The sequence below is a fragment of the Branchiostoma lanceolatum genome, chromosome 18 (genome assembly GCF_035083965.1).
Source record: "Branchiostoma lanceolatum isolate klBraLanc5 chromosome 18, klBraLanc5.hap2, whole genome shotgun sequence".
Classification (NCBI taxonomy): Eukaryota; Metazoa; Chordata; class Leptocardii; order Amphioxiformes; family Branchiostomatidae; genus Branchiostoma; species Branchiostoma lanceolatum.
The window spans coordinates 3,257,272-3,284,543 of NC_089739.1; the positions used below are offsets into that span (position 1 = coordinate 3,257,272).

A 27,272-nucleotide genomic window follows, 5' to 3' on the forward strand; every position below is an offset into this window, starting at 1 on the left:
TAACTTCTGTTAATATTCTAGCTTTGATAAAATCATTTGTTTTTGTTTATTATCAATTAAGAACTTTTAATATTTTTAAATGTAAAATTTAAGAAAGCACCCCTTTATAAGTTACCTAGTGGTTTCTCCGTTTTCCCGCCATGCACCGCTCAGGTGTAGTGTTGTCCTCCAAGATGGCGGCGGAACAGGTGAAAAATCCGGGTTTAGATCTCGGCATGAAGAAAACCGAGCTGAACGACAACTCCGGAGACAATCTGGACAACGAGCTGGTGGAATTAAATCTCGGGGAACTAGACCTGACCTCGGATGAGTTCATTTTGGACGAGGTTGACACGCATATTCAGGTACATCGACTTTTCCGATTTCCGATTCATCAAAATTTGGGAGGAGGGGTCATGAGGGTTTGACAGGAAAGAATAACATCTACTAACATGATTCTACCAGGGACCAGGGTACATAATTCCGCCACCCTGAAAAAATACTTCCAAACTGATCTCCAACCCAACGTCCCCCAGTATAATGCACTCCTGTATCTAAATTGTGCATACCTGGGAGTGCTGCACTAGAGATCTCTCAAACTCACTGTTTTTCAAAGTGGCGGATTTATGTAACCTGGCCGATTAATGTTAATGGAGGTTATACATTGATAACATGTTTGAAAGTATGACGTTGACGTTTTCTTTTGAATAATCTTATTTCTTACCTTGAACATGTAGGAAAACTTGGAAGATGAGTTGGTTAAGGAGGCCCTTAAGACGGGTGTGGATTTAAGACACTACTCCCGACAGGTGGAGAAGGAACTGCAGCAGGTGGAAAACGCCTCTATACAGGTGAGAAACACAGGTGTATACATCAGGGCATTGGGGTTGATTTTCCATCTTGAAATTAAAAAGTAAAAGTGATCTTGAACCAGTTTAGCTCACTGAAGAGCTATTCTTCCACTGGTCGTAACAGAGAAGGCAGACGCTATGTACAGTTTTTACAGGTTCATTGTACAGGGGAAATTCTCCAACTAGTAGCTCTTTTTGACAAGTACACTGAACAGTGGACCATGGCGTGAAAAAAAAAAAAATTCTGTTTCGTTCTGACGACTATGACTCTTTCCAGTAGCGTGAATGTCGGGTGAGCGACAACAACCAGAATTTGATCTTCCAACCTTTTGGTCGAGAGACACAATAGTCCCGATTATTCGATCTTGTTATATTATCAATAAAGTATTAAGTATATTGTAAATCTTGAAAGTTAAGCAGTGGTTTCATTTTCGTGATTTTCGCGGTGACCTCCCCACTGCAAATTCATGACACTGAATGTGTATTTTAAATGAAGGACTACTGCACTACAAAATTGCGAATTCAAAACCCTGCAAAAACCTCCTTTTCCCTCCAACTGCGAAGTGAGATAAAAGACATCTAAAATGAAAATGAAATTATGCTATATGTGTTTCATTTGTAAATGTTATATGTTGTTGTTATTTTTCATAACCAGGACTACATCAAGGAAGCCCATAACATCGCCAGCCTGCACAACCAGATCACGGCATGTGACTCCATCTTGGAGCGGATGGAGCAGATGCTGAGTGGGTTTCAGACGGACCTGAGCTCCATCAGCTCCGAGATCCAGAGTCTCCAGGACCAATCACTGTCCATGAACATCAAGCTCAAGAACAGACAGGTAAGGCTAGCATGGAGATGAGACAGGGATCTCCCTAAAGAATGGAACAGTGGTGCTCCTCCATCCTGTTTTAGGGTAGGGTATTTCTTCCAATATTTACCCTGCCAAGTCTCTAATTTTGCTCAAAACTCGAGATTTCGTTAATTGTAGACAAGATACAAAGCTGCAGGAAATGACAGACCTCCATTTGAGTCTGGAGAAGGCAAAATGCGACAACAGCTGTTCTCCTCTTGGGGGGTGCTCACCCCCTCAAGACCTCACCCTTATGCTTAGCACCCCCCTCATCCTGCTCTATATTTCTGGGGAGATCCCTGTAAGGTTGATTATTTTAAGACAGTTACTTTACCTTTTTAAAAACAGGTAAAGCAACTATCCTCTAGGATTCACTTAGGTGCAATGACTACCACTGCCTGCTTGAACAACTGAAGCTACTTCTCTGTCATTTTTTTTAGCAGCATTCCCGCTGCAGCGTGACATATAGCAGTGCGAGGCTGCCCTGCAGAATGAAACACTACATGATCATGTAGTACAGTAACAGTAGTAGTCATTCTCAAAGGCTACTGATACATATGCAGGTCAAAAATCATAATGATGTGTAAAACTCTGATATCCTATAAGATCAATGTTATTATCTATTCCCACAGGCGGTCCGTGGAGAGTTGAGTCAGTTTGTGGATGAACTGGTGGTGCCAGAAGTCATGGTCAATGCCATCCTGGACGCCCCGGTCACCCAGAGACAGTTCCTGGAGCAGCTGCATGAACTCAACCACAAGGTCAGCAAACATCTATGCTATCAAAGTACTGAAAAAAAAAATGTAGTTGTATTAGGTTTCCTGTAATACTACTGTAAATGCAGTAATGTTCACGGTAGTTTTGTGTTCGCGTTTTTTGCGGTAAGCTCTTCGCTGCAAACTTAAAACCACCGTGAACATTTTTTGCCCTCCTACCCCCTTCTTCTTTCTTTCTTCTTCTTCTCGTATCACCACTTCAGTCTGATACCCCCTCGTCTACTATTGTCTCAAACATGAACTTAAGACCACCGCGAACACTCCATTTTCTTCCTACCGCGAAATTAAAAACGCACAAACTTTAAGGCATTCACAGTAACTATATTCTATGTTGTGCACACAAATTGTTTTCTGTGCACCTAAATTTCTATATGCAAATGTCACTCAAATGTAAATCGTGTCAGGATGGTTCCTATGATATGATCCGCGTGAATTTATTGTATACAGGCAGTCACATTTACTTACAGTGAACTTCAAATGTACTTATGAACTTGACATGTGTGTATGAACTTGACATGTGAACTTGTACCTTTTTTCTTAGATCAACTTTGTAAAGGAGCAGTCTTTCAAGGAGGCGGTGGCCTGTCGCGACGTTCAGGACATCTTGGAAAAACTCAAGCTCAAGGCCATCACCAAGATCCGAGAGTTTCTGCTGCAAAAGATCTACCAGTTTAGGAAACCTATGACTAACTATCAGGTCGGTTTACAAACTACTTTCTGGGTTGTATGATGTACTAAAGAGAAGGGGTGCCAATTGGCTGAATGGCTAGATACATATGTAAGTGGATGCGAGATCGAGAGGTTACGGGTTTGATTCCTGGCATTCCCTGCCAGACATTGTGTCCTTGGGAAAGGTACTTTGGTAGGTGTAGATTTGTATCTTGATTTGTAATGTGAAGTTGATTATAGAATTTGGGTGCATCATATTTTTTACAGTTAAATTTTAAAACTGTTAGGTTTGCTGACATTCTACTTTTGTATGAAATGTGCACTCAATTTTGGGATCTGTTGATTTTTGGAAATGTGCACTTCAAAATGTTGTAGTGTTTTTATGTTTGAGAAGCTCAGAACAATTGATACTATGTTAAGTATGATGAATCCATCCTCTATCTATGTATATTTTCACTTTGCAGGTTCCACAGAATGCCATGTTGAAGTTCCGTTTCTTTTATGAGTTCCTATTGGCCAATGAGCGCCACGTGGCCAAGGAATGCCGAGACGAGTACATCGACACCATGAGCAAGATGTACTACTCCTACTTCAAGGTATTTTCTCAGGCCACTCTTTCCACAGTGCTCTATATTATCAGATGCAATGTTGAAGCATTCTTTAGTATCTGTATCGCTGGTATATGTATAACTGCCCTTCGAAATAAAACACCACCTTCACATGCAGGAGTGGTAAGCCTTTTGCACTCTGAAGTAGACAGTTAAAAATGAATCTGTTGCTATGCATTAGGTAACAGTTACTCAAGCAACCGGTTGAAGACGTTTCAGGTAGCATCCACTACCTTTCGTCACTAGTAGATGCTACCTGAAATGTCTGACTGCCTCCTAAATCTATCCAGTTGCTTGAGTAACTGTTCCCTTATGTATTTTATTACCTGGATGTCTAACCTTCATCAATGCATCTGTTGTTATATCACAGGGTTACACCAGTAGGCTGATGAAACTACAGTACGAGGAAGTAGCGGACAAAGACGATCTAATGGGTGTCGAGGACACAGCCAAGAAGGGCTTCTTCTCCAAACCGTCGCTGAAAAATCGCTCCACAATTTTCACCCTCGGAAACAGAGGCAACGTCATCACAACGGAACTAGAGGCGCCGATCATCGTACCGCACGCCGCTCAGAAATCCGAGACGCGGTACTCCTTCGAAAGCCTGTTCCGCAGCCAGCACTTCGCTCTTGTTGACAATGCGTGCTGCGAGTATTTGTTTTCGGTGGAGTTCTATTTGGTTCAGGGGTCGCCGGCGCAGGACTTGTTCAACGCTGTGTTTGGTAAGACTTTGTCGATGTTTCTGAAACACATGGACGTTTACACGAGCGACTGTTTCGACGCCATCGCCATCTATCTGTGCATACACATCATCTACCGCTACCAAGTCTTGATGCACAAGAGAATCGTTCCCGCGCTGGACAAATACTGGGAGACATTACTGGAGGTTCTGTGGCCTCGATTCTCGTACATCTTGGACCTGAACATTCAGAGTATCAGAGACTGTGATCCACAGAAGTTGGGGTCGATCGATGTGAGACCGCATTACATCACGCGGCGGTACGCCGAGTTCTCGTCGGCACTGATCAGTCTGAACCAGACGTTCCCCGACGAACGTGTCGACCAACTGCTGGCCCAGCTACAAGCAGAGGTAGAGTATGATAGGATTTTTTATTAGAAGATTTTATTAAGGTTCTTTCGTTTTTTCACAAACAGAATTTGTTTGTTTGTGTGTTATTCATATGAGACTGATTGGCCTTTATGTGTTGTTACAGTTGGTTCTTACTGTGTTTTTTTTAAATAACACACGACCAAGTGTTTTATTCACAACAACCTTTTGGTGACCATCTGTCACCTTCTGACTGGTTCACTTTGCATTGCAGCTACAGATGTTGCTGCTCACAGATGCAGTTCTAAATGTAAAGTAGACATATATATATATATACATAGTAGCAACATGATCTATAAGACTATAGCTGCAGTGCAAAGTGGACCAGTCAGAATTGTCCTGAGGAAGGTGACAGACGGTCATGTAAACGTCAGTGTAAATAGAACACTTGGTTTTGTTATCAAGTGACTTAACGACTTGATGAAAGTATTCACATATATGTTTTTAGCCTAAGATTAACAGATTTTTAAAAAGTTTAGACTCTATTGTCTTCTTTTGATACAGGTTGAGAATTTCATCCTGCGCATGGCGGCGGAGTTTCCGCTGCGTAAGGAACAGCTGGTCTTCCTGATCAACAACTACGACATGATGCTGGGGGTCCTGATGGAACGCACCAGCGAGGAGTCCAAGGAGACCGAGAGCTTCCAACAGCTGCTCCAAGCAAGAACACAGGTGAGAGACCTCTAATAGCAGCTTTTTAGGTAGAACATAGTTGAGAGACCTCCAGTAGTAGCTTCAAGCCAGAACACAGGTGAGAGACCTCCAACAGTAGCTTCATACTTCATACTTCACACAGGTGAGAGATTTTCAGGTGAAGCTGCAAGCCAGGTTCCTCTAACAATAACCTCACAAAAATTCATTAGCCAGAACACAGGTGAGAGACCTCCAACAGTAGCTTTTTAGGTAGAACATAGTCGAGAGACCTCCAGTAGTAGCTAAGCCAGAACACAGGTGAGAGACCTCTAACAGTAGCTTTTTAGGTAGAACATACATGTAGTTGAGAGATCTCTAGTTGTAGCTTCATGCCAGAACACACCTTTGGCCAGGAGACTTACAGCAACATCTAAAATGTATCAGGTGACCTTCAACAATATCCTTTAGCCAGAATGTGTAAGAAACAAGGAAATAAATTGTTGTGGCCATAGTTCTGATGATAGATATTTTGATGATTTTGTACGCAGGAATTTGTTGAAGAGATTCTGGCGCCGCACTTCGGAGGCATGATCGCCTTCGTGAAGGAGACGGAGGGAGCCCTGGAGAGAGGTCAGACGGAGCAGGTCAAGAACCAGGATGCACGCATCACCAAACTGGTCAGGGGGTTCGCTGTCAACTGGAAACAGGCCATCGACGTCATCAACCAGGAGGTCATGCGCTCCTTCACCAACTTTAAAAACGGGACGCAAATTTTACAGGTATGGGAATCGTTCGACAACCAAAGGAAGATTGATTTCAATGCAATTATTGATACATAGTATATATAATGCGACGATACGAAATATTCCTGACATTTGGTGATTTGGAAACCTCGGTTCAATCCTGGGTCTGGGCCAATAAGACTGGCTCTGCTCCTGTCCTTGGTGCTGATTGGCCAATCAGACTCGGTCTTTTCCTTTCCTAGGTGCTGATTGGCCAATCAGACTCGTTCTTTTGCTTTCCTCGGTGCGAATTGGCCAGTCAGACTGGTTCTGCTCCTCTCATTGGTGCTGATTGGTCAATCAGACTGGCTCTGCTCCTGTCCTTGGTGCTGATTGGCCAATCATACTGGTTCAGTTTCTGCTCCTCTTATTGGTGCTTATTGGTCAATCCGACTGATTCTGCTCCTGTCCTTGGCCCTGATTGGCCAATCAGACTGGTTCTGCTCATGTCCTTGGTGCTGATTGGTCAATCAGACTGATTCTGCTCTTGTCCTTGGTGCTGATTGGTCAATCAGACTGGTTCTGCTCCTGTCATTAGTGCTGATTGGCCAATTGGATTGGTTTGCATTGACTTACTGTAACCTTGACCTTGCAGGTGACCTTGACCCAGCTGATCCAGTACTACCATCGTTTCCAGAAGGTTCTGTCCCAGGCGCCCTTCAAGGGTCTTCAGGTCCGCGGCGAGCTCATTAACATACACCACGTCATGGTCGAGGTCAAGAAGAACAAGCCAACTTTCTGAACCACCCACCTCCCCACTTCATGCTCTGCTAGAGAGAACTGCTATGCCATGTTGATTCAATTACATGTATATGGATGACATCCACTGTGTCCATTTAAAAAAAAAAAAAAATGTCAGCCGTACTGTAAATAGTACGAAGCAGCGCGCAAAATGAGCAAATTATCCCGTAAATTGATTTTTAAGAATTGGAAAATGGATACTAATGTTGTAGAATATGCCAAGAAGAAGATGTGAAAGAAGCACTGAAGCACTCCCTTCCCCCCTACATGCTCTGCTATAGACAACTGTTAGGCCATGTTGATTTGGTTATATGCGCGCATTAATTTTTGTCCGTTTCCAAAAATAAAAAAAAGTTTTACTGAAAGTAGTGCAAACCAGCTGCAAAATGAGCAAATAGTTGCCGTAATTAATGAAAAAAATTGTACAACAGATACTAATGTCATGGTATGCCAAGTAGAAGATGTAAAAGAACAAAAATGAAGAAGACAATTGTTCAGTATACCATGTTATGCAGGTGTGTTTGGTCAACCCTCCTGACCACTTAGATTTCATATGAAGACAACCTTTTTTTGGCCAAACTATTTTTTTCTTCAGTTTTGGGGTTTCCAGAGGATGCAATCCATATAATCTAATAAACATGGTCTTAGGTCTAGAAAAAAAGCTGTGTTTCTGGGTTACCTGACCGACACTAGCAAAAACCTGACAGACCCTAGCCTTTTTTTGGGTCAAGACATATTTCATCTGACTGATGAAAATCTTCAGTAGTATGTTCCATTCACACATTCTAAACATGCACAACGTAAATGAGTGCATATTTCTTTAAAGTCAATAGTAGATCTTAGAAATACTGTGTAGATCTTAAAAATACTGTCCAAAGAAGAATTGAAAAAGAGAAAATCCAGTGCAATCTTGTGGAATGTTGCAAGATGTTGCAGACTATTTTTGTGTTCCTGTCCTTGGTGCTGATTGGCCGACAAGACAGATTCTGTACTAAAGTGTTGTGCTGATTGGCCAATCAGACCAGTTCTGCTTCTGTCCTTGATGCTGATTGGATAATCAGCATAAAGGAAAGGAACAGAACTTTGTGCTGATTGGCTAGGTAGACAGGTTTGTTCCTGTCCTTGCTGCTGATTGGCCAGCAAGACAGGTTCTGTTCCTGTCCTTGCTGCTGATTGGCTAGGAAGACAGGTTCTGTTCCTGTCCTTGCTGCTGATTGGGCAATCAAAGAGTTTTAAAAGGACTCCAAGACTGGGAAGTAGTTGATTGAATAGCATCTGGTTAATCCTCTTCCTGCTAACTACCCAATATGCAAGAGAAATTTGGTGCTTAAAAGCTACCTTGGCAGGGAGAGCATTAGAACTTGCAGTATCTTTTATCAGCAATTTTGATTCATCATAAATCGAATGACAAGAAGACTGCATAGGAAAAATATAACCTACATATACATCCTGATTTAACCATGAATAATCAGAATAAAATGATCATATGCAGTTTCATATGGAATACTTCCCATTTTTATGATTGTGCACTTGTTGCTTTTAAAGTTTTCTCACAAGAATTCTCCAGAATAATCTGTAACCAAGGAAAACTACATTATTTGATATGAGATGTCTCCATAATTGAAGCTACTTTGGTGTAATATCATCTGTAAGTGAAATTATTTCTCATATTGAGATAGAACATTGTAGTAGATGGCTTCATAAGAGAAATGTTGAACCAATTTATGTCCAATAAAGATGTAAATATATATGAAAAAATAAAATATCAGTTTAAAAGATCAGTTGCTTTGTACAAATGCCATTTTTATGTATACTTAAATACACGAGACCAGTTGGCCAAATGTGGCGTCTGTGTGGCATAGTGGCAAAGTATCCAGCTATGAACCAATGAGACACAGGTTCAATCCCCAGTGGAGTACCCAGACATGTTCGGACATGCATATGCACCCAGACATTGTTCCCCTGGGAAAGGCACTTAACACATATTTCTCATGTCATAAGCCCAGCAGTAGGGTTTGGGTTGGCGTTAGGAAGGGCATCCAGCCGTAAAAACTCTTGCTACAAAAGAAGACTTGCACTTGATGAGGAGTTCTGGGGCTCCCCCATCCATGCAAGCACAGCCAACCCCCATATGATGGGGAATAAAAGACGTAAAATTGGAGAGAGAGATGGGTTTCATTCCCGGCATTTGTGGCTAGACCATTCTACACAACTTTCCTCACTCCACCCAGGTGTAAAAATGGACACCTGAATTCGGTCGCAGAGGTGGTGGAAGGAGAGGGATGGGCTCCACCTTCCAATGCAAGTCTTTAAAATTCTGGTATCACCACACAAAAAAGAGCGCAAATATTTCAAAATATTCCCACAAATTACAGCAACCAATGGTTATATACAGTCCCACAAAGTTTAATAGTATAATTTTGAAACACACTGTACAAGCACTTCTGTGTGAAATACATACAATATTCTTGACTGAATAATTTTACACTCTTGGTCCCCTTAACATTTAAATGCAGCTACAGTATTATTGATATTACTAGAATAAACACAGTCGAGAAGTGTTCTTAGAACATCTAATAGATCCTGTAATTTCAAATTGATGAAATCGTTTCACTGTTAAATTTGTCAAAAAAAGGCAATTTATGAGGATTTCAATCATGTCATTTATATCTTGCCATATTTTGTCTGACCCTTACCTTTTATGATTTTTTTATAAATAGCAGCCAGCCGGCCTGTTCGAATTTTTCATGAACAAACAAACAAACAAACCAATCTACTTTGTTCTGAGAAGATTGCAATGAAAATAGCGTCTGAAGGGAAAGTCTGCACCTTGGTACACAGTTTCCTATTGAGTGAATGTAAGTGTTCCTTACAGCCCTTTGTATTCATGTTGATAAACTCTTTCCAAATTTGTACATCGCAATGTCTTAAAACTGATAATAGGAGTTGATGCATGGCATAATGCAATGCATATCTATCATAGTATTTTCTTATTTCAACATTCATTTTGGCAGGTTCCTAATATTTCTGCTGTAAGTGCCTTTTTATGCTTATTATGTTGGTTTATAATTTGCCAAAATTTGATTGATGAAATTGACTGATTGCATACAATGTGATAAGTTCTATAAAGTGCATGTGTCAACCCAACAGAACTTACTCTCTAAGCAAGGACAATTGGGATTGAGATTCATGCAGCAAGTTACATGACAGACATATTATAGTAAATTTGTATCCACATACATGTACATGTATGGGCTTCGTTACATTTTACAAATTGTATCAGAATTACCAAATTTGCTAAAGCAAAAGACTTATAAACATATATATCATAAAGTTTATATTAGAACTATTCTCATCTCGGATCACTCTTCAAAATGTTCTTGATAATTCTGAAACAGATCAAAACATTTACATCACAACACAAGATTACAATATTTATCATAATTACGATATTGCACAATGACAAAATACCTTATGAATCATACAATTTAACCTGCACTAGAACTTGGACAATGGCATGTGAGCTGAATTGTTTGCAGTGAATGCAGGGTGCGAAATACTTTTTTGAGCCAGGTTGCCCATGCTGCAACCAAGGGCAAATGCTAGGTTGCACATCCAAATTTCAGGTTGCTCCAGCAACATTCACCGATTTCTTCAAATCAAGCTTGTATGTAGCGTATAATACTACTAACATTTCAAAATATATATTAGATAATATTGTGTTCCCATTGACCTAACAACATCTTGTTTAGCTGAGGGCAGTGTGTTTTCGTCTATTTCAGCTCAAATTCCACGATCTATGAAGGGTTTTGGATGGTTTAAAACGAAAAAGTGTTGATTTCTTTATTTCAATTGAAGATTTACCGAATTTTATGAGAGTGACACTGTGTTTTGTGAGCTTCCAGGGCTCCGATTGAAATCTTTGGCTCAAAATATAAGGCTGCACACTGCGCTACCTGGGTTTGGAATTAACTTGCACCAACCGAAATCTTGTTGCACTGTGCAACGTGCAACCAGGTATTTCGCACCCTGGAATGACACAGTTACATCTGCTTGTCTCCTTGTCACTTCATCTGTGGTGCATTTTACACTTTGATCTACTAGAAAGATTTCCTTGATATTAATAAGCATTACACAAAATATCTAATATCAATCTATTACCTGGAACTGGCAATGTGAAGGATAAATTTGTGGGCAAGAAAATCTATAACTGCCTTTTTTAAGTCCTTGCATGGCTTTATTCCAGATGATATGTGTAACAATATCCTGACTAAGGTGGGAACTTAATTTTCAAGGAAAGGCTGCTATGATCTACTGTAAATGCAGAAATGTTTGCATTGTTTTTATGTTCATGGTATTTGCGGTAAAATCTTTACCGGGAACTTAAAACCATCACAAATAGCCATTCCATTGTGTGACTGTAGCGATACTATTGTTTCAAAAGTGAATTCAAAACCACCATGAACACTCCATTTTCTCCCTACTGCAAAAATAAATCCCAGCGTACATTTCTGCATTTCTGTAATTCTTTTTTTTTTCTTTGACAAGATCGTTACATTTTTGGTGGCGTGTGCTTGTGGTTTAACACCAATGATTAAAAAGCAAATGGATGAAAGTGATTTTTACCAGACTTCATATGTTGCTGGAAAAAATGAAATTGAAATTGGGTGAAAAGACAAATATCATACCAGAGGAGTTAGCCAGCAGGGCAGTACGCAAACCGTACTATCTATTGCTATTTCTCCATAGGTCTGAGATCTATGGAGTCTCAGACTGGTAAAGACTACTTTTTTTGTTCTGCGGCAAGCTTCTTGTTTCAACATCTCTTAATATTTGAATCGTTTAAAAAGATTTGTATTGGCTTTTTCCAAAACTGATGCGTTACATGATGACTGTATACTTGTAAACACCTCTGTTACAACCATGTGTACTTTGGCTTATAAGCAATTTACCAAATCAGGTAAAAATTATGCTCTAAAACCTAATAGTATGATAACATCCTATGTTTTTCGCTGACTGAACTTTTCTAACAGTAACTGTTGTGCATTGGTGCGGCAGGCTTCACGAGCGAGCCCCTCTCGTTTCTTCCTGACACGAACAGTACGGTAGGTTACAGCAGTGTTGCAACCACGGAACAAATATCATCTTCGACGGCGCAAACTGGTTTGGCGCGGGACTAACGGACCTTCTGTGTGCCTCTACGGCGTTTTTGACAATACTGACGATGTGCTGGTATTTTTCATTGGAGGAAACATCGATGAGGTTGTCTTCTGTCGGGTCTTGAGCGATGTCGTAGAGAAGCGGAGGGTCGTGGTGGGTGACGAAACCTTCGTAACAGTAGCAGACCAGCGTGTCAAAGCATCCCATGGTTCCCTGGGTCCAGTTGGGTGTCGTGAAGTGCACCTTCCAAGTGCTGTTACCTGTACAAAACAGATGGATACTTAATTTAGACACAGCAATTCAAGGCTTGTTCTCCAGACATTTTGTAATCATCATTATAAATGTTTATACATACAAATGTATTGTTATGCAGGTTTGCTTAAAATGCATAAAATGATAATGAAAAAAGACTTTTATCGAATTGTTGCAATCATCAAATATCATCTATCTTCTAAGTTTGTTTACCGTAGCAGTGGACTTCATTTTCCTCAAAGTTAAAAAGGAAAAAAAAATGGACTATAAGGTAAAGATGAGAACAGAGTTTGAAAGTTTGTACTTTGGTTCACACATTTTATCATAAATGGGAGTGAATGTAAGCAAATGCAAAATTTCCTTCCAGTTCTGTATATATCATGTCTTTTTCCTGATAGCAAAACATGTCTTACATGCAAATTCGCCTGCTTTGACAGGCACTCCAATCTTAGGATTCTGTCACCATCCGGTCCCTATATATACATTGTAGCTTGTTTCTGGTCTATAGGCTAAAGGTGCAGTACTGTCATGGATCACTAGTTGGTGCTTCAGACTGTCAAGTTGCTAAAATACTGAAGCCACAGTGACTTATTAATGCAATTCTGCCAGATTGTTAACCAAAAAGTCACTCCAACAATTCAACTTCAATACTTACATGTATTATTCTGACTATTGATTCTATTTCTACTAGGGTCTCCTGTTTTTATCTTCAAGTTAATATGATGGGATGTCCCTGTATATAGGTACCCATCTGAGTAATGAGGCTGTTGTAACTTAATTGAGGCACCTCCTAAAACACAGGACCCCCCTTTTTATGTCTCTTTCGAAAGACAGTTCAGCTCCAACTAGGATACCCTTCCTAGACTCGAACCGGGGTCTCCCTGGTGAGTTGCCAACTGATTGGACCCAAGAGGCTCAACTTTGAAGTCGCTACATGTAACTGGGAAAAATGGGGGTCCCATATTTAAGGAGGAGCCTCAAGTAAGTTACAACAGTCTCATTACTCAGATGGGTACCTCCTGGCTGCAATATTATACAACATGGTGAATATAATGATGAAAAGTTCCTTACCTTGCCTGGGCCTGTACCTGGCTGCATGTATCCAGGTCCCGCAGTAGTGGAAGAGAAACTCGTGAGGGGACGCCGTCTCCTTCCCCGTTAGGAGGGGCCAGAGGTTCTTCCCGTCGATCACTCTGTTCTGCGGTACTTTCTGATTGGCTAGTTCCACCACCGTTGTGAAGACGTCCATCTGACTGGTGGGCTCCGAGATCTCCGAGCCTGCTGGCAGTTTGCTGTCAATCACAAAAACTGTGTTACTTTTTATTCAATGGATAAGGCCACATCACTAATTTGTATACAAGGTTCTTACTAGGCATTTTCAGTCGAATCTAAGCAAAAGAGGCCTAGATAAAAACAGAGGCCTAAGAGGAATCTTGAATCTAACAAAGGTATTTTGATTATTAGAAGTGGATCTGAATTGTTAGACGAAGTAAAACTAGCATATGGAAATCATTGCTGCAAGATCACAGAAAAACAGACAGACCAAAAACAATCAGCTTCCAAAGAATTAGTATCCCCTTCCATAACCTAGTCTATGTCTGACTTATGACTAGTTCTACCACATCTGACCTGTATTTCCTGTACTTCCTGTTATTCGAGCAAGTCTGACCATTACGGTCATTTTCCAACTCACTAGCTGTCACTCAAAAAACAGCAGACACACCCTAAACTAACATGAAGTGGTAGTCCACTGTGTTCTGCTGCTGCAGTAGTCTGGACACCCTGCACCCTAAACTTGGTCAACAATATATGATACAAACAAAGGATAGAAATTATTCCTTACCCAGGCCACTGTAGGACAGTTGGAACTCGGATTCCTCCCTCCATCCCACCCTGCCCCTTTCCTCCTGTGTGAAAAAACAGCATAAATACATCAGGCAGAGGACATAGCCAGGGCGCTGGAAAACAAGGTTCCTTAATCACAACCAGGATTAAAAAAACATGCAATCAACAGCCAACGTTTTCGGCGTAGGCCGCCACCCAATCAATCCATTAACAAAAACACAACAATCTCCCATCAAGAGGCTATATGTTGCTTTCTTGGTTGCATATTTTATAAACGTTCTTGATTAATCTTGATAAACCCAAAATCTAGAGTTTGCTGGTAAAGCTGAAGTTCACCCCAAACAAGGCTCGAAATTCTTTTTTGAAAATAGGTGCACTGGTGCACCCGACAAAAAAAACTAGGTGCACAGAAAAATTTTTGGGTGCACCACATAAAATAAAGTTGAATGCCAGCAAAACAAAATTACCAAGTTTAACGCTCTTTAACTACAATCTGTAATTCTATAGCAAATAGATACATCAAGTAGAATACAACGAAGGGTGATTTTAGCTATTCTGTCTAAAAGTAAGTCAAGATACTTACATTTCAAGAGTATTTTCTGTATACTAGTGTACAATAGTACCCTTACCTTATAGCCTACAAAAATATCTAGGTGCACTGGTGCACCCACAGTCAAAAATTAGGTGCACAGCTCCAATTTTGGCTGCACACAGGTGCACATGCACCCACTATTTCGAGGCCTGCTAAACAAATGTGACTTACTTCGGCCCAGAATAAATGAATGAGACATGCTTCAATGGGAACTGGGATCAAAGGTTCCCAGTGAGAGTGCATGTAGAGCCTTTCTTTTTGAAACTATGCATCATGACCAGGGAGTAGAAAGGCCTTACATCATCCATGCTTCACGAATAAGTCTAGGGAAACAGACACCTGCCATGAGAAATCCCAAATATTCAAGAGTTTTATAATTTTCTAAATTCTCTCTGCTGCCTAACCCAATATGCAATACAAACTTAGTACCAAACGGCTAGTCTCTACCAGACTAACTACGCCAGCTATAGGGAGAATATTTGCCAGGGAAGTTTGGCAACCAGAGGGATTCATTTGCAAGCGAGGGAAATATATACCTTACCGTGGACTGACTCTACTGGCCAATTATTCCTTTGTTTTGCCGAATTCTACGATCTCTACCCCCGTAGGCAGGCCTGGTGGAGGCTACCAAATGGCTACCTTAGCACGTTGAGGGTTAATGAATAGTAACAGTCTTCCCTTATCCTCAGATTACAGTAGGTCCATGGTTAATCGGGTTTAGAGGTATTTGTCATGATTAAACCCGCCACAGCAAGCGAAGGTCATACTGTTATCGGTTTCATGGAGTGCACTTGACGAAGGGGCTTATCTCTCTAAGGCCTGACGTTGAGAATGCTGAGTACGTATTCTGGTCGGGATAAGAGGCTTTTCTCTATTAAGGTTAGCCAACGGCAATTTTTCATTGCTGAAAGGATCTTTGTTACATATATTTGGGCCCCAATGGGACTATATGTAGCTAGTGCAGTCTTAAAGCAAAATAATAGGCAGCGTGAAATCTTTTATCATTTAACGCAAAATACCTCAAAAAGATGATTTAAGAGCGGCACTGAAAGATCATATTTCTGATGGTAAAAGAAAGGTTAGAATTGCGCAGACCATTTGCTTTTCAAAGCAAGCTAAACTAATGATGAAACATAGGAACCCATATTACCTTCCGGTTGATATATATAAATTTCATAATGAAGGCAACTATTTTTTTGCCAAATTTCTATTTTTTCGCATGCATCAGTTTTCAGGTCCACAGATGATGCCATCCATCAGAATAGCCTTAGTGAGATTCAAGATTTCTTTCCAGCAATCTGTTTTTATCTTACCCTTTTGATAAATATGCTTTTTCCCACATAATAACTCAAAACCTAGACAAAATTACTATAATTCACTCTATCTTCACGGAAGCAAAATTTCACAGTGTAAGGAAAATGGAAATTTTCACTGAACTTTAACTTCACGGTGGCGGCAAGTGAACGAATCATGAATAATAACAACAGGTTTTTTCATGGTGATGATAAGTTCACGGTACAGAGGTGACCGTAAAAACAGTGAACATAAAGTTACAGTGAAAGAAACAAGAACTACAGTATTTGAACCTTATTAGTCACATGGAATTGGAGCCTGAACAGGTTACAAAAGATCACAAGAGTCCTGACACTCTTTTCCCCGGGCGTATCTGATTGGCAGCTTGGTCTTCGAAATGAGCTGATCACAGATGTGAGAGCAGCGCACGAGGCGCGCTCCGTCGGTGTGATGTGTCAGTTCATGATAACCTCACCGACCTCACTCTACCGTGTGCCCGTCAGATAGTTCCACGTAATTGAGCGGGACCACGCAACGCAACTGAGCACGCTACACTGTCTGCCTTTTAAGCCTCATGAGTCTATTTTTTGTGGTCTGTGACATTTTAAAATGCAAGTTCAAGATGAAAGAAGAGGGCTGTGAAAAATTTGAAATTCACTCCCTAAAACTGAGTGTGCCAAGATTCAGACATTCCCCTCCGACTCAGTTTATAATATATATTGAATTTCTGATTTTAATTAGTATCATCTATATTTTTGTATTTCTAATTAACCAATTGGTGTAGACTTAAATATTTTCATTCAGAGATGAGGCACTTTCAACTTAAAATTCTGAGTTTATTATTTACTACTTAAAATTCGCAGTGATTTTTCCAGAAAAAAGTCGTATGGGGTATGAGGGAGCAGAGCAAGGAAGTCGGGGATGGTGTGAATTTCCCCCTACAATGGTGTGGAGTTTCAGAGAATTTTAAGTTAAAACAAGGTATTTTGAGGCTTCTTGAGGGGGTAAATTACGGTCAGGCAGGTCATAGTTGAAGACTGCGGCCACATATGACCTAGTACTAGTAGTAGCATCCCTGGTAAATCTTAATTTTATGCTTGTTGAAGAATCTACTCTACTGGGTAAGGGGGTGGATGGTCAGAGCCCCGGCCTGTTCGCCTCTTAAGAAAAAAAAAACTGCATCAGAAAATAACAAGAGATTTTAGATACGGACTCTAGTAAACTTAAGTTAAAAGAACTCTATTTTGTGCTCCCTTTTAAAGCGTATCACAAAAAAGAATCCTAATGGAAAAAGCAAAAGGCAGCAACTATAAGTTCAGCACCAGGGACAAGTAGATATACAAGTAGGTAAATCTTGAAACTTTTCCAGTATTTTTTCATGTTTTTTTTGCTGTGACCTCTCCACTGCAAACTCATAACACTACAAAGCTGTCTCATTTGTATGACTATTGAACAAAATTGTTTCAACCGCAAATTTAAACACTGCCAAACCCTCTTTTCCCTCCTTCTGCGAAATAAAACCAGCGCAAAAGTAGAGGAATTTACAGCATACAATAGACCACATATAAGAGAGCAACTCATATTGAAGCAAAATGAAGATAAAACATGCAAACTTTAAATGCGTGGGCTTGAACATCTCAGTCATCTTGACTACAGTGCTGCACTAGCACTCAATCAAGTACTTTCATCTTTACTTTCTAAAAATAGATGTGATACGATCTTGCTCAAAGTCAAGGGTATCTACAAGAGAAGAAGCAGGAAGACAGGATGCAACCATGACAATTAAAGTAAAGCCAATTACAAATTCATTTGTTGGTTTTCATATTTAGAAAAATTCTGCTGAACTAGAAAAATCAACAAGAAACATTTAACATTGTTTGAGGGGAATGTCTGTACCCACTATTATATAGCCACAATTTTTGTTTTCCTTCAACTTTTCGCTTTCTTTCTAAATTTGGTATTCAAAATGCTGGAAAACCAAGAAATGAATTGGTGTGTCAAAAAAGCAATACTAATGGTAGGCTAACCTTTATAAATGCCGTTCCATCCACCGTGCACCTCCCCCTGGGCTGATACCTCCTCTATATGCCCTCCGTTATCGGATGACAAGTACACAAACGTGTTTTCCGTCAACCCCAGTTCATCCAGCGTTTTCATGATCTCCCCGACGCTCCAATCCATCTCTTCTACGTTATCGCCGTAGCTGCCATGCTGACTTTTCCCGCGAAATCTTTCCGTCGTCGCCAGCGCCGTGTGAACCTTTGAATACGCCACGTACAGCAGGAATGGAACATCCTTTTTCTCCTGTAGGTACGCAACGGCTTCTTCCGTGAATCGCGGAGTCAAGGTTTCCAAGTCGAAGGGCTGCTCGACGACGTCCTTGTTCCTCATCAAGACGCAGTTCAAGGTGCGGAAACTTCTCAAGAAGATGAAGCTGAGGAGAATCAGCCCTACCCAGAGCCCGACGAAGTTACAGTAACTCCTCCAGTTGTAGTAGACGACGCCGTACAACTTCAGGAAGGCTACGGATAGGATGAGCACGGTGATCGCTATGACGACGCTGATGATTTGTTCGGTGGGTTTGGTTCGCATGACGGTGCCGGCGTTGACTCCGCAGTCGCGTACGTTACCGAGCGGCAGGCCGTAGAAGTAGTCGAAGCCGTGGTTCAGCGGGTGGTGGCAGAAGTCATTCCTGTTGGAGCAGCTCACCCCCAGATGCCACTTTCCTAAAAAGGAAATGGACAGATAATAATAATAACAACAACGACAACAACAACTATAATAAATTAAATACAGATAATTACACATCTTCATTTTCAAGGCAATATTGATCTGAATATATGAAGGACCTCCTCAACAACAACAACAACAGTGATGATAATAATACAGATGATTACACAACTTCATTTTTAAGGCAATATTGATTTCATTATATGGATGACATCCTCTGCAGGACACCCCAAACGTATATGAGCGTTTGATAAAAGATGATAGTTGGGCCCCAAAAAAAGTTGCCTTTAGGCCACACCAATTCAATTTCTTGGTTAACGGATTTTTATTTTCCCAAAAAAATCATGAAAACAGAAGGCTGGGCCAGCTCACTCCCAGATGTCACTTACCTACAACAAAAAAGGGACAGATTTATGTGCGTCTTCACTGTACATTTCATCTTTATTCTAAAATGCCAGATTGATTATATGGATGAAATCCTGTGAAATTCCCAAAACTGATTCAAGCGTGCAAAAAAAAGTTGCCTTTATTATGACATCTACGCGGTTATGAAGGTTGAACAAATGACTGAACACACTGAACATGGTAAACAAGGCAATGACTTCTTTCGTTTGGTCCTTATCATCTTCTTCTTTGGAAGACTTTGCTCAGATCTCAAAATACAAAGTTGTATTGATACACATGGCAAAAAAAACACAATAGGAAATAAGGCATTGTACGATTAGTAAGATCCCTTTTCCGAAATTGTTTTGCAATTTACGGTATACATTTTCTCATTTTGTAGCTTCTTTGTATACTATTTATAGTATGGTCGCAAACCTCCTTTTTTTCTTTTAAAAGGATGAAAATTGATGCACTGTCTTGCAGATGTCATCCATATAATCCAGTCAAGGTGGCCTAGGATAGTTTCAAAATGACTAGGAAAAGTTGGGATTCATTACCCTGCATACTTACCTACAAGCGCCGTGTCATAGCCAGCTTGTTTCAGTACGGTTGCAAAGGTGGTTTCATTTGCTGGTAACCCCCCAGGTGAGGCGAGGAATGGTATGACCCTCATTTGTCCTGATGGTGCCATTCCTGTAACGATTCATAAAAATAATATACTGTAATTCTTGTTTCTTTCACTGTAACTTTATGTTCACCGTTTTCACGGTCATGGAATGTTTGTGGTGGCTTGGAGTTTGCGATGACGATATACATGTACATGTACATGTGGCAGGGCTGTCTTCAGCTTTGAATTTTTTTCCCATCGCTCTCATGCATTGTTAGCAACCCCATGTTATCTCTTTTTGTCGGTACATACTGTGATTTTAAATGAAAATACATCACACAATTCAGAATTTTTAGAAGGATGTAGTTAAGTTGGGTTTTTTTCCATCCCAATGCCAAACCAATTTTATTTGTTGATTCTCGGATTCTTTCAGAAAAAAAATTGGAGCGACAGGGTAAAATTTTTTTTTTTTTTCAAATAGTCTTGGGTGAAGATAAGGGTTTACATAACATAAAGAATAAGACGATTATTCATGTTTCAGCTTTGTATGGCTCATTTTATGCAATGCACCCCTTTCTTTGATGTAGTACTATAATTTCAGTAACAAAATTACCTTTTGCCATGTAATATATCGATTGATATATTGAGAAATAGCTTAATGAATGAAAAATTATAAATTATGATCAATGTGACCACAATTTTTAGGTATGTGGAGGCCTTTATAATCTATTTTGGTGGCTGATGAGTTCTACAACTGAACAAATAGTAATAATTTGTGAATGGGAATAGCGACCCAATTTTTTAATTTTTTTCAAAATGGGGAAAACAGGAGACGCTATTTCGAGAAGCAAAAAAAAAAATTGCTGTGGCCTAACATGCATCTACAGTACCCCACATCTGAGGCCTTGAGAGCTCACAGGTCAATGGTAATCAGGAAACGTGGGTGTAACATGTAGTCGTTACAATCTGACCTTGCTGCAAAAAATAGATATCCTTCACTATTCATCACGCATGTGATTAGGTAGTGGGGTATAAAGACACTGACTATGAATACATATTTCTTAATGAATGGAATAGAAATTGGAATGCAAATCTATTTGTTGCCTAATGTTGGGACGGACAAAAATTTCACCCCGTCTGTAAACAATCTGAACTTCACAACATAAAAGGGATGAAAATGTATCTTGATGAGCTTGAATGACAGATTAAACAATACAAATCAACAACGTGGCCTGGGCTCTAAAAACAATGAGTGAAACAGCAAAAAATCATAGCTGGAGACAACCCTAAAATGTAGACTCAGATAATTTATGAAAAGAAGTATTTTTCTGCTTTATTCATGCAACATAATCATGATTTCCAGACACTTTCCAATTAAAGCACCTCTTAATGAAAATAAGGAATTAATTGCCGATGTCTAATGATCGTCCTTTTGGGACTGTGCATGCAGTCAGTAATAAGCAAGTTGCATTTGTCATCTTAAAATATGGAAATCATCCAAACTAGGCAATAAACAATCACTCAAACAGTGTTGGATATGAGATTTATAATAACACACTGAAACATTGGATATTATGGCCAAGGGAATTGTTCTCAATTGTTATGCCTAGCTACATTTGTATCAAGACAATTTCCGGAACTTGAGGAATTTAGTTAATAAAAGTAGACAGATGACAAAAGGGGCCCACCGGGTAGTTTACGGGCTGTTTTTTATTGTACTTTCGGGGGTGAGCCCTACATGGCCCCATGGGACACCCTGCAGCTACCGGGCTATTCTTGGGCAAGGTCGGGCCCCGGGGTGACTTTAACTCAGACTTACAATCACTCCAGGACCTGGCTGGACGAAGCATAAGACAGGATGTTTCTGAACTTTTGTAGACACTGGATCTGACCTTAATGCTTGAAACAGACTTACTCTATTGATCCAGGTTTTCAATTTACACTCAAACATAAAAGAGCACGTATAGGGCTTTCAGCAAATCTCTGGAGAAATTACGGAATAGAAATATTGTCTTAAATCTTTAAATCCTTTGATCTCTACCATCAGCAGTTCTCTCAGAGTTGCATACCAACTAGAAAATAAAGAGTTTCGAAGATGTCACACACCCAAGGAAATATCTACTAGAGTTTCTGGTATGTCTCTTACTTGATTGTAATTAATTAATCATGCAAATGAGGTTTGGACTAACCTGTTTACTAATCAGAGAACCAGAAATTGAAGCCCTGACATTTGGTTCATGATTTCTGAAACATGACTCCTGTAAACACATTACAATTTGATAAATTGGAAATTAGTGGTCTCAACTTCACGCCACTCTAACATAAGAGAGCTCAACGTAAACACTGCAAAAATAAAACCACCACTAATTTTTCAGGATTTACATTTTTTTCCTGGAATCAAACCACTAGATATAAGGCCAGCATAGGCCTGTAGTCAATGTGGACTAGCCTAGATGCCAGACTGTATCCAGGGCCTACACAGGCCAGCTCCTTGGGTATATGGCCAACATCAATCACAGCTTCTCCTCCTACTAAGAGTATGTTCTATGTCATCCGACCAGACTGTTTGTTGGGGTTTAACTCTGAGGGTGCTGTGGTAAAATTTCCTTGGGCGCATGTTGGCCTTAGAGCCAAGGAGCTGGACTGTGTAGGCCCTGGAAACAGTCTGGTATCCTAGCAAATTTGGACAGCCTTCATATATTTCTGCTCACAAAGGAAAGCTAAAAAAGATGATGACAATTTGCAACAGTTAGCCACCCACAAGATCATTTCACACCCATCCATCCCATTTATACCTAATCAAGCTGAAACATATGTGGGCGAAAACCTGATATGCAATAACAGCTAGAGATCAGCACCACGGACATTATCCAATCAGTCATGTTATGAAACAGGCCATCCTGGCACCACCAATACAAATTCAGTTTCCCATCACTTACATCAGCAAATTCACAAAAGGGTGGCCAATTCTGGTCGAATTCAATGGATTTTTTAGCATTTATCTATTGGTTTGACTGTTTAGGACACACAACCAAGGTTGCACAACTAGCCTGTGGCTATTACAAAGGGCCCTGCTGACAAAGACAAAACAAATCTATCATATGTATGAGTCAAAATGGTTGTTGACAGTGATGCATACATCTGATGTGATCAAAGTCAATGCTGCGAGAGATCAATGAAACTGACTGCTCAAGGTGTACAATGTTCCGGCAGCTTAAGTCAGGAGAAGCTACACTGATGACTAATATGCCATAGCCGATGCTGTAGGGCTGATATTGTATGCAACCATACATGTGATGAAGAGTTCTTTGCAAGTAGATATGCCAGGTTCTGAATCATCTGCTGCGTTCACTGTAATGTCATCTCAGGAATACTGTAAATGCATTTAAGTTCTCAGGGGTTGGATTCCCCGTTAGGGAGAAAATGGAGTGTTTGCTGTGTTTTAAGTTTGTGTTTGAAACAGCAGTAGCGCTAAAGTCACGTAATGGTAACACTGGCGGCATTACGAAGAGCCAGTCAAATTTCAAGACAGCTAAGGTCACGGCCTCACATCTTCTCAGGAAGGGTGCTATGGACATGCGATCCCTGTCAACCGTACATATAGTAATGTACAGTGCGCCAAAAATAGTTACTCAAGCAACTGGATAAGATTTTGAAACAATCAGATGTTTGAGAAGTAGTGTATAGTATCTAAGTGGGTAAGATTTTTTTATGATCCAATGTTCAAAGACATCAGAAGGGTGTAAATTTGGTTTAAACAAGTCTGTTTGTTGAATAACACCATGCCCGTAGCCAGGGGGGGGGGGGGGGGGGGGGGGTTAGGTGGGTTCGGACGAACCCCCCCATTGGCTTGAAGGTCCACTTTCACAGGCTTGAAGGTCCACTTTTTAATGTTCAAGATTTTTTTCAAGGTGGACTTATTTGTATCACCAGCAATGCCACTGAGGCTAGGATCCTAGAAAAATTTTGTCTCTGATTTTTCCTCTGAAATTCTCTCAAAAAAACAGGAAATGCCCTTTCAGAAGGTTCAATTCTTAGAAATTGAAACACTCAAGGGTCCACTTTTTAATGTCCAAGGGGTTTTTTTCAAGGTGGATCTATTTGTATCACCAACGGAGCTGAAATCCTAGAAAAACTGCTAACTTTGTCTCTGATTTCTTCCTGTGAAATCCTCTCAAAAACACAGGAAATGCCATATCAGAAGGTTCAAATTTTAAAATTTCCCGGGGGGGGGGCATACCCCTGGACCCCCCTAGGAAGCTCGCACCTACGGCGCTCGCTGGTCCCTTAAAAATTAAAAAGAACCCCCCCATTAAAAATCCTGGCTACGGGTATGAACACTTATTTTTGAAGATGATATGCCAGTGTTGTGCTTAGGTCTCATTAGCACTTTAAGGTGAAGGTGGGTATGTTGATGACAGCCTTTCAGTATTACCAATTATAATAATTATTGTAAAATGCATTCAGGAAAAAATGATAACCCCAGTAGTACAGTAATGGAACATGACAACACTTACATGTACATGTGATGACTGCCACCATTACCTGACTAAAATTGGCCCACTTAAAGGCTTGATGTCTCATCAAAGGGAGCTTTGGAACAGATTTATATCCAAATATGGCAAGCTTGACAGTAGCTAACACGTTTTGTGGGCACAAATAACAGCTGTCTTTGATTTCATGCAGGGCTGCATGTCTCCAGAACTAGTGCAATGGCCTAATGGGTAGAGTGGTTGCCTTGTACATGGTAGTTCGTGAGTTCGATCCCCGGCTGGGTCATACCAAAGACTTTAAAAATGGTACATACTGCTTTCTCTGCTTAGCACTCAGTATTTGGAAAAGAGTATGGAAGTTAAACACACACCACTACCAGCGGACTAGCCCTCTGTTGTAGAGACTTGCACAAAGTTGTGTGGCCCAAGGGCTGCAAATCAGAGATGGACACCGCCATATGTTCCACCAAGTGGCGCAGGAGGTCTTTAACTAACTCTTTAACTTTAAGCAGGATGCAAACAAATCTAAAGCTAGAGAAAGCCATGATTTAATGTGACATAATTTTTCGGTGCAACATTAAACATTTGAGCTATAATCTACTGTACAATCAACTTACTTCTTTATAATATATTTCTAATTCCTGTAGCTTATTGGGCATTCATAACTGCATGACTGTCAAACTAACAGAATGAAATAAATTGCAAAATTACATTGGTAATGACGTACAAATGAGTAACGTGTCCTCTTTTTTTACTCCGTCCAAATTTTACCAAATTATCTGTTTGGCAAAAGCCACAATTCCATCTGTAGTGTTTAAAATGCTTTTAGTGTTCTCAAGGTGGCACAGTGACCTTGTGGTTAGAGTTGTTGACTCAGAACCCGGAGGTAATGAGTTTCAATCCCTGACAGGTCACGATGTTGTGCCCTTGGGAAAGGTACTTGACACAATTTCCTCATTCATAAATGAGTACCTACATTTTGTATGCATCTCCCTTGTTTAGGACGTTAAATGGAGGTCCCTGGAGATACACACCTCAAGCATGTTAAAGAACCCACCACACTTATCAAGGCGCAAGATACAAAAACTGGAACCTCTGCTGCAGTACCAAGGTCACGGGGGGGGGCAACATCAACCTTGACCTTCATCTTTCCAACACCTTAGTAACCTGCATGCCAAATATCACTGCAATCCATCCAGAGATTCTTATGATATGCTATGCTTATGCTGACCACAAATACCCAGAATTGTACACACACAGTTACACAGACAGATACACCAAAAACAATACCTCCACTTTCAGGGAGTTAATAACAAGCACACGCACCTGAGCGTATGGGGTAGCGCCCCGTCAGGAAGGCTGCTCGACTGGGGGTGCAGACCGCGGCAGCAGCGAGGTGCTGCGTCAGTTTCACACCGTTTTTGGCAATGCGGTCAATGTTGGGCGTCCTGCAACAGGAAAAACGAGGAATAAAAAAGATCTTGTACCTCAGTGAAATACAGCCCTCCATTACAAAAGCACCATATAGTTTCCCTTATCTTGCTATGCTACAAGGATTTTCTTTTATTCAAACTTTTATTTTTTTTAATGCAAATTTATAGGAAACTCAACAAACCTGATGACCCTGTCCCTAGTGCTGATTTTTCTGCAGTTGTTATGTATGAAGCACTGTAAATGCAGAAATGTTCGCGGGGACTTGATTTCGCGGTATCGAGAAAAAGGAGTGTTCGTGGTGGTTTTGGACTCGTGTTTGAAGCAAACGTAGCGCTACAGTCACACATTGGAATGGCTTTTTGCTGTGGTTTCAAGTTTGCAGTAAAGGGTTCACCACGAAAACTGCAAACATAAAACCACTGAAAATATTTCTGCATTGGATTTTGCAGTTGTTTAACATGTGGTTTCAGAAATATCAAAGAATAGCAAGTCAAAAGCACCTGGAGTGCTTTTGTTTCATCCTGTTATGCTTTAGGCCTATTCCTTATCTTTATGTTCCTTCTGTTTGAAAACACCGACTAAAGAATTTCAAAGAGAGGCAAGAAATCGAAGATCAAATACCTCTATGAGATATGTAGCGTTCTTGCGAATTTCTAAATGTCATAGCGGTTTGTAGGAACTTCATAGACCAGCTGTACTGGCGAAAGCAAATTGTCTGACGGCGAAACATCTTGGTGGCAAAATGTCCTGATATCGGGAAAAATCTCTTTCTGGAAACTAATTTTTTCATTGATTTAAGAATGACAACCAAGATGACATCATGCAATATAAAAAGCAAGGTATTTTCTAAAGAGGGGGACTGTACCACTATGCCCTAACCATACACCCCCTTACCCAAGGGAGAAGGATCCTCTGAAATGCATAAAATTTAGATTGACCAGAGATGCCACTAGGTCACACATGGCCACAGTCTTCAACTGTGAGCTGACTGGCAGCATTTTACCTCCCTCCACAAGGAGCCATCCAATTTTAGCTTTGAATTCTCTAAAACTCCAAACTTTTGAAAGGAGGAATATCCACACCAGTGCCCTGCTCAGTCTCTTTGCACGCTCACAATACCCCCATTTAATTTTCTTCTTGAAAAAGAACCTGTAAAATCTAATAGACTAAAAAATTCTACCTTGACTTGTTCCTCATGGATTTGGCACGGCTGGAAATACTTCAATTATGTTAGGAAGTCTGCAAAAAAATAATCAAATTATACCCAGACTTTAAACCCAGTCATTTTCTGATTGAATGCCAGGATCCGAGGTTCTTCCTGTTGATACAAAAATTCATCAATTTCTTTGTCAGACAGTACTCACTTGGGTAGGTAGAAATTTCCTTGGTGTAAAAGTATGCCTACAGCAAGAAATCATACCTTGTACTAGACATTGCCTTACAATTGTGCCATTTTTCGTGCCTTAAGGCCATCTCTATCAC

The 27,272-nt window shown here is 40.4% G+C and overlaps 2 protein-coding genes across 2 annotated transcripts in view; one reads left to right on the plus strand and one right to left on the minus strand.

The window, feature by feature from the left end:
• The first annotated feature begins 147 nt into the window (after positions 1–147).
• Positions 148–7,069, plus strand: LOC136423900 (vacuolar protein sorting-associated protein 52 homolog). The gene is made up of 10 exons (XM_066412284.1): positions 148–344; positions 717–830; positions 1,486–1,671; positions 2,316–2,444; positions 3,001–3,156; positions 3,593–3,724; positions 4,107–4,826; positions 5,349–5,516; positions 6,026–6,256; positions 6,855–7,069. Exons 1-10 carry the CDS (start codon positions 174–176, stop codon positions 6,999–7,001), a joined length of 2,154 nt encoding a protein of 717 aa, XP_066268381.1. The 5' UTR covers positions 148–173; the 3' UTR covers positions 7,002–7,069.
• A 4,952-nt stretch (positions 7,070–12,021) lies between these two features.
• The window catches only part of LOC136423901 (steryl-sulfatase-like), a 30,461-nt gene continuing 15,210 nt past the window's right edge, over positions 12,022–27,272 (minus strand). Inside the window, exons 3-8 of the mRNA XM_066412285.1 lie at positions 25,683–25,804; positions 19,827–19,949; positions 18,170–18,868; positions 14,256–14,319; positions 13,484–13,704; positions 12,022–12,420 (exon numbers count right to left, since the gene is read on the minus strand). Of these exons, the coding sequence (XP_066268382.1) occupies positions 12,062–12,420; positions 13,484–13,704; positions 14,256–14,319; positions 18,170–18,868; positions 19,827–19,949; positions 25,683–25,804 (1,588 nt within the window). The 3' untranslated portion in view covers positions 12,022–12,061. The remainder of the gene's footprint in view (positions 12,421–13,483; positions 13,705–14,255; positions 14,320–18,169; positions 18,869–19,826; positions 19,950–25,682; positions 25,805–27,272) is intronic.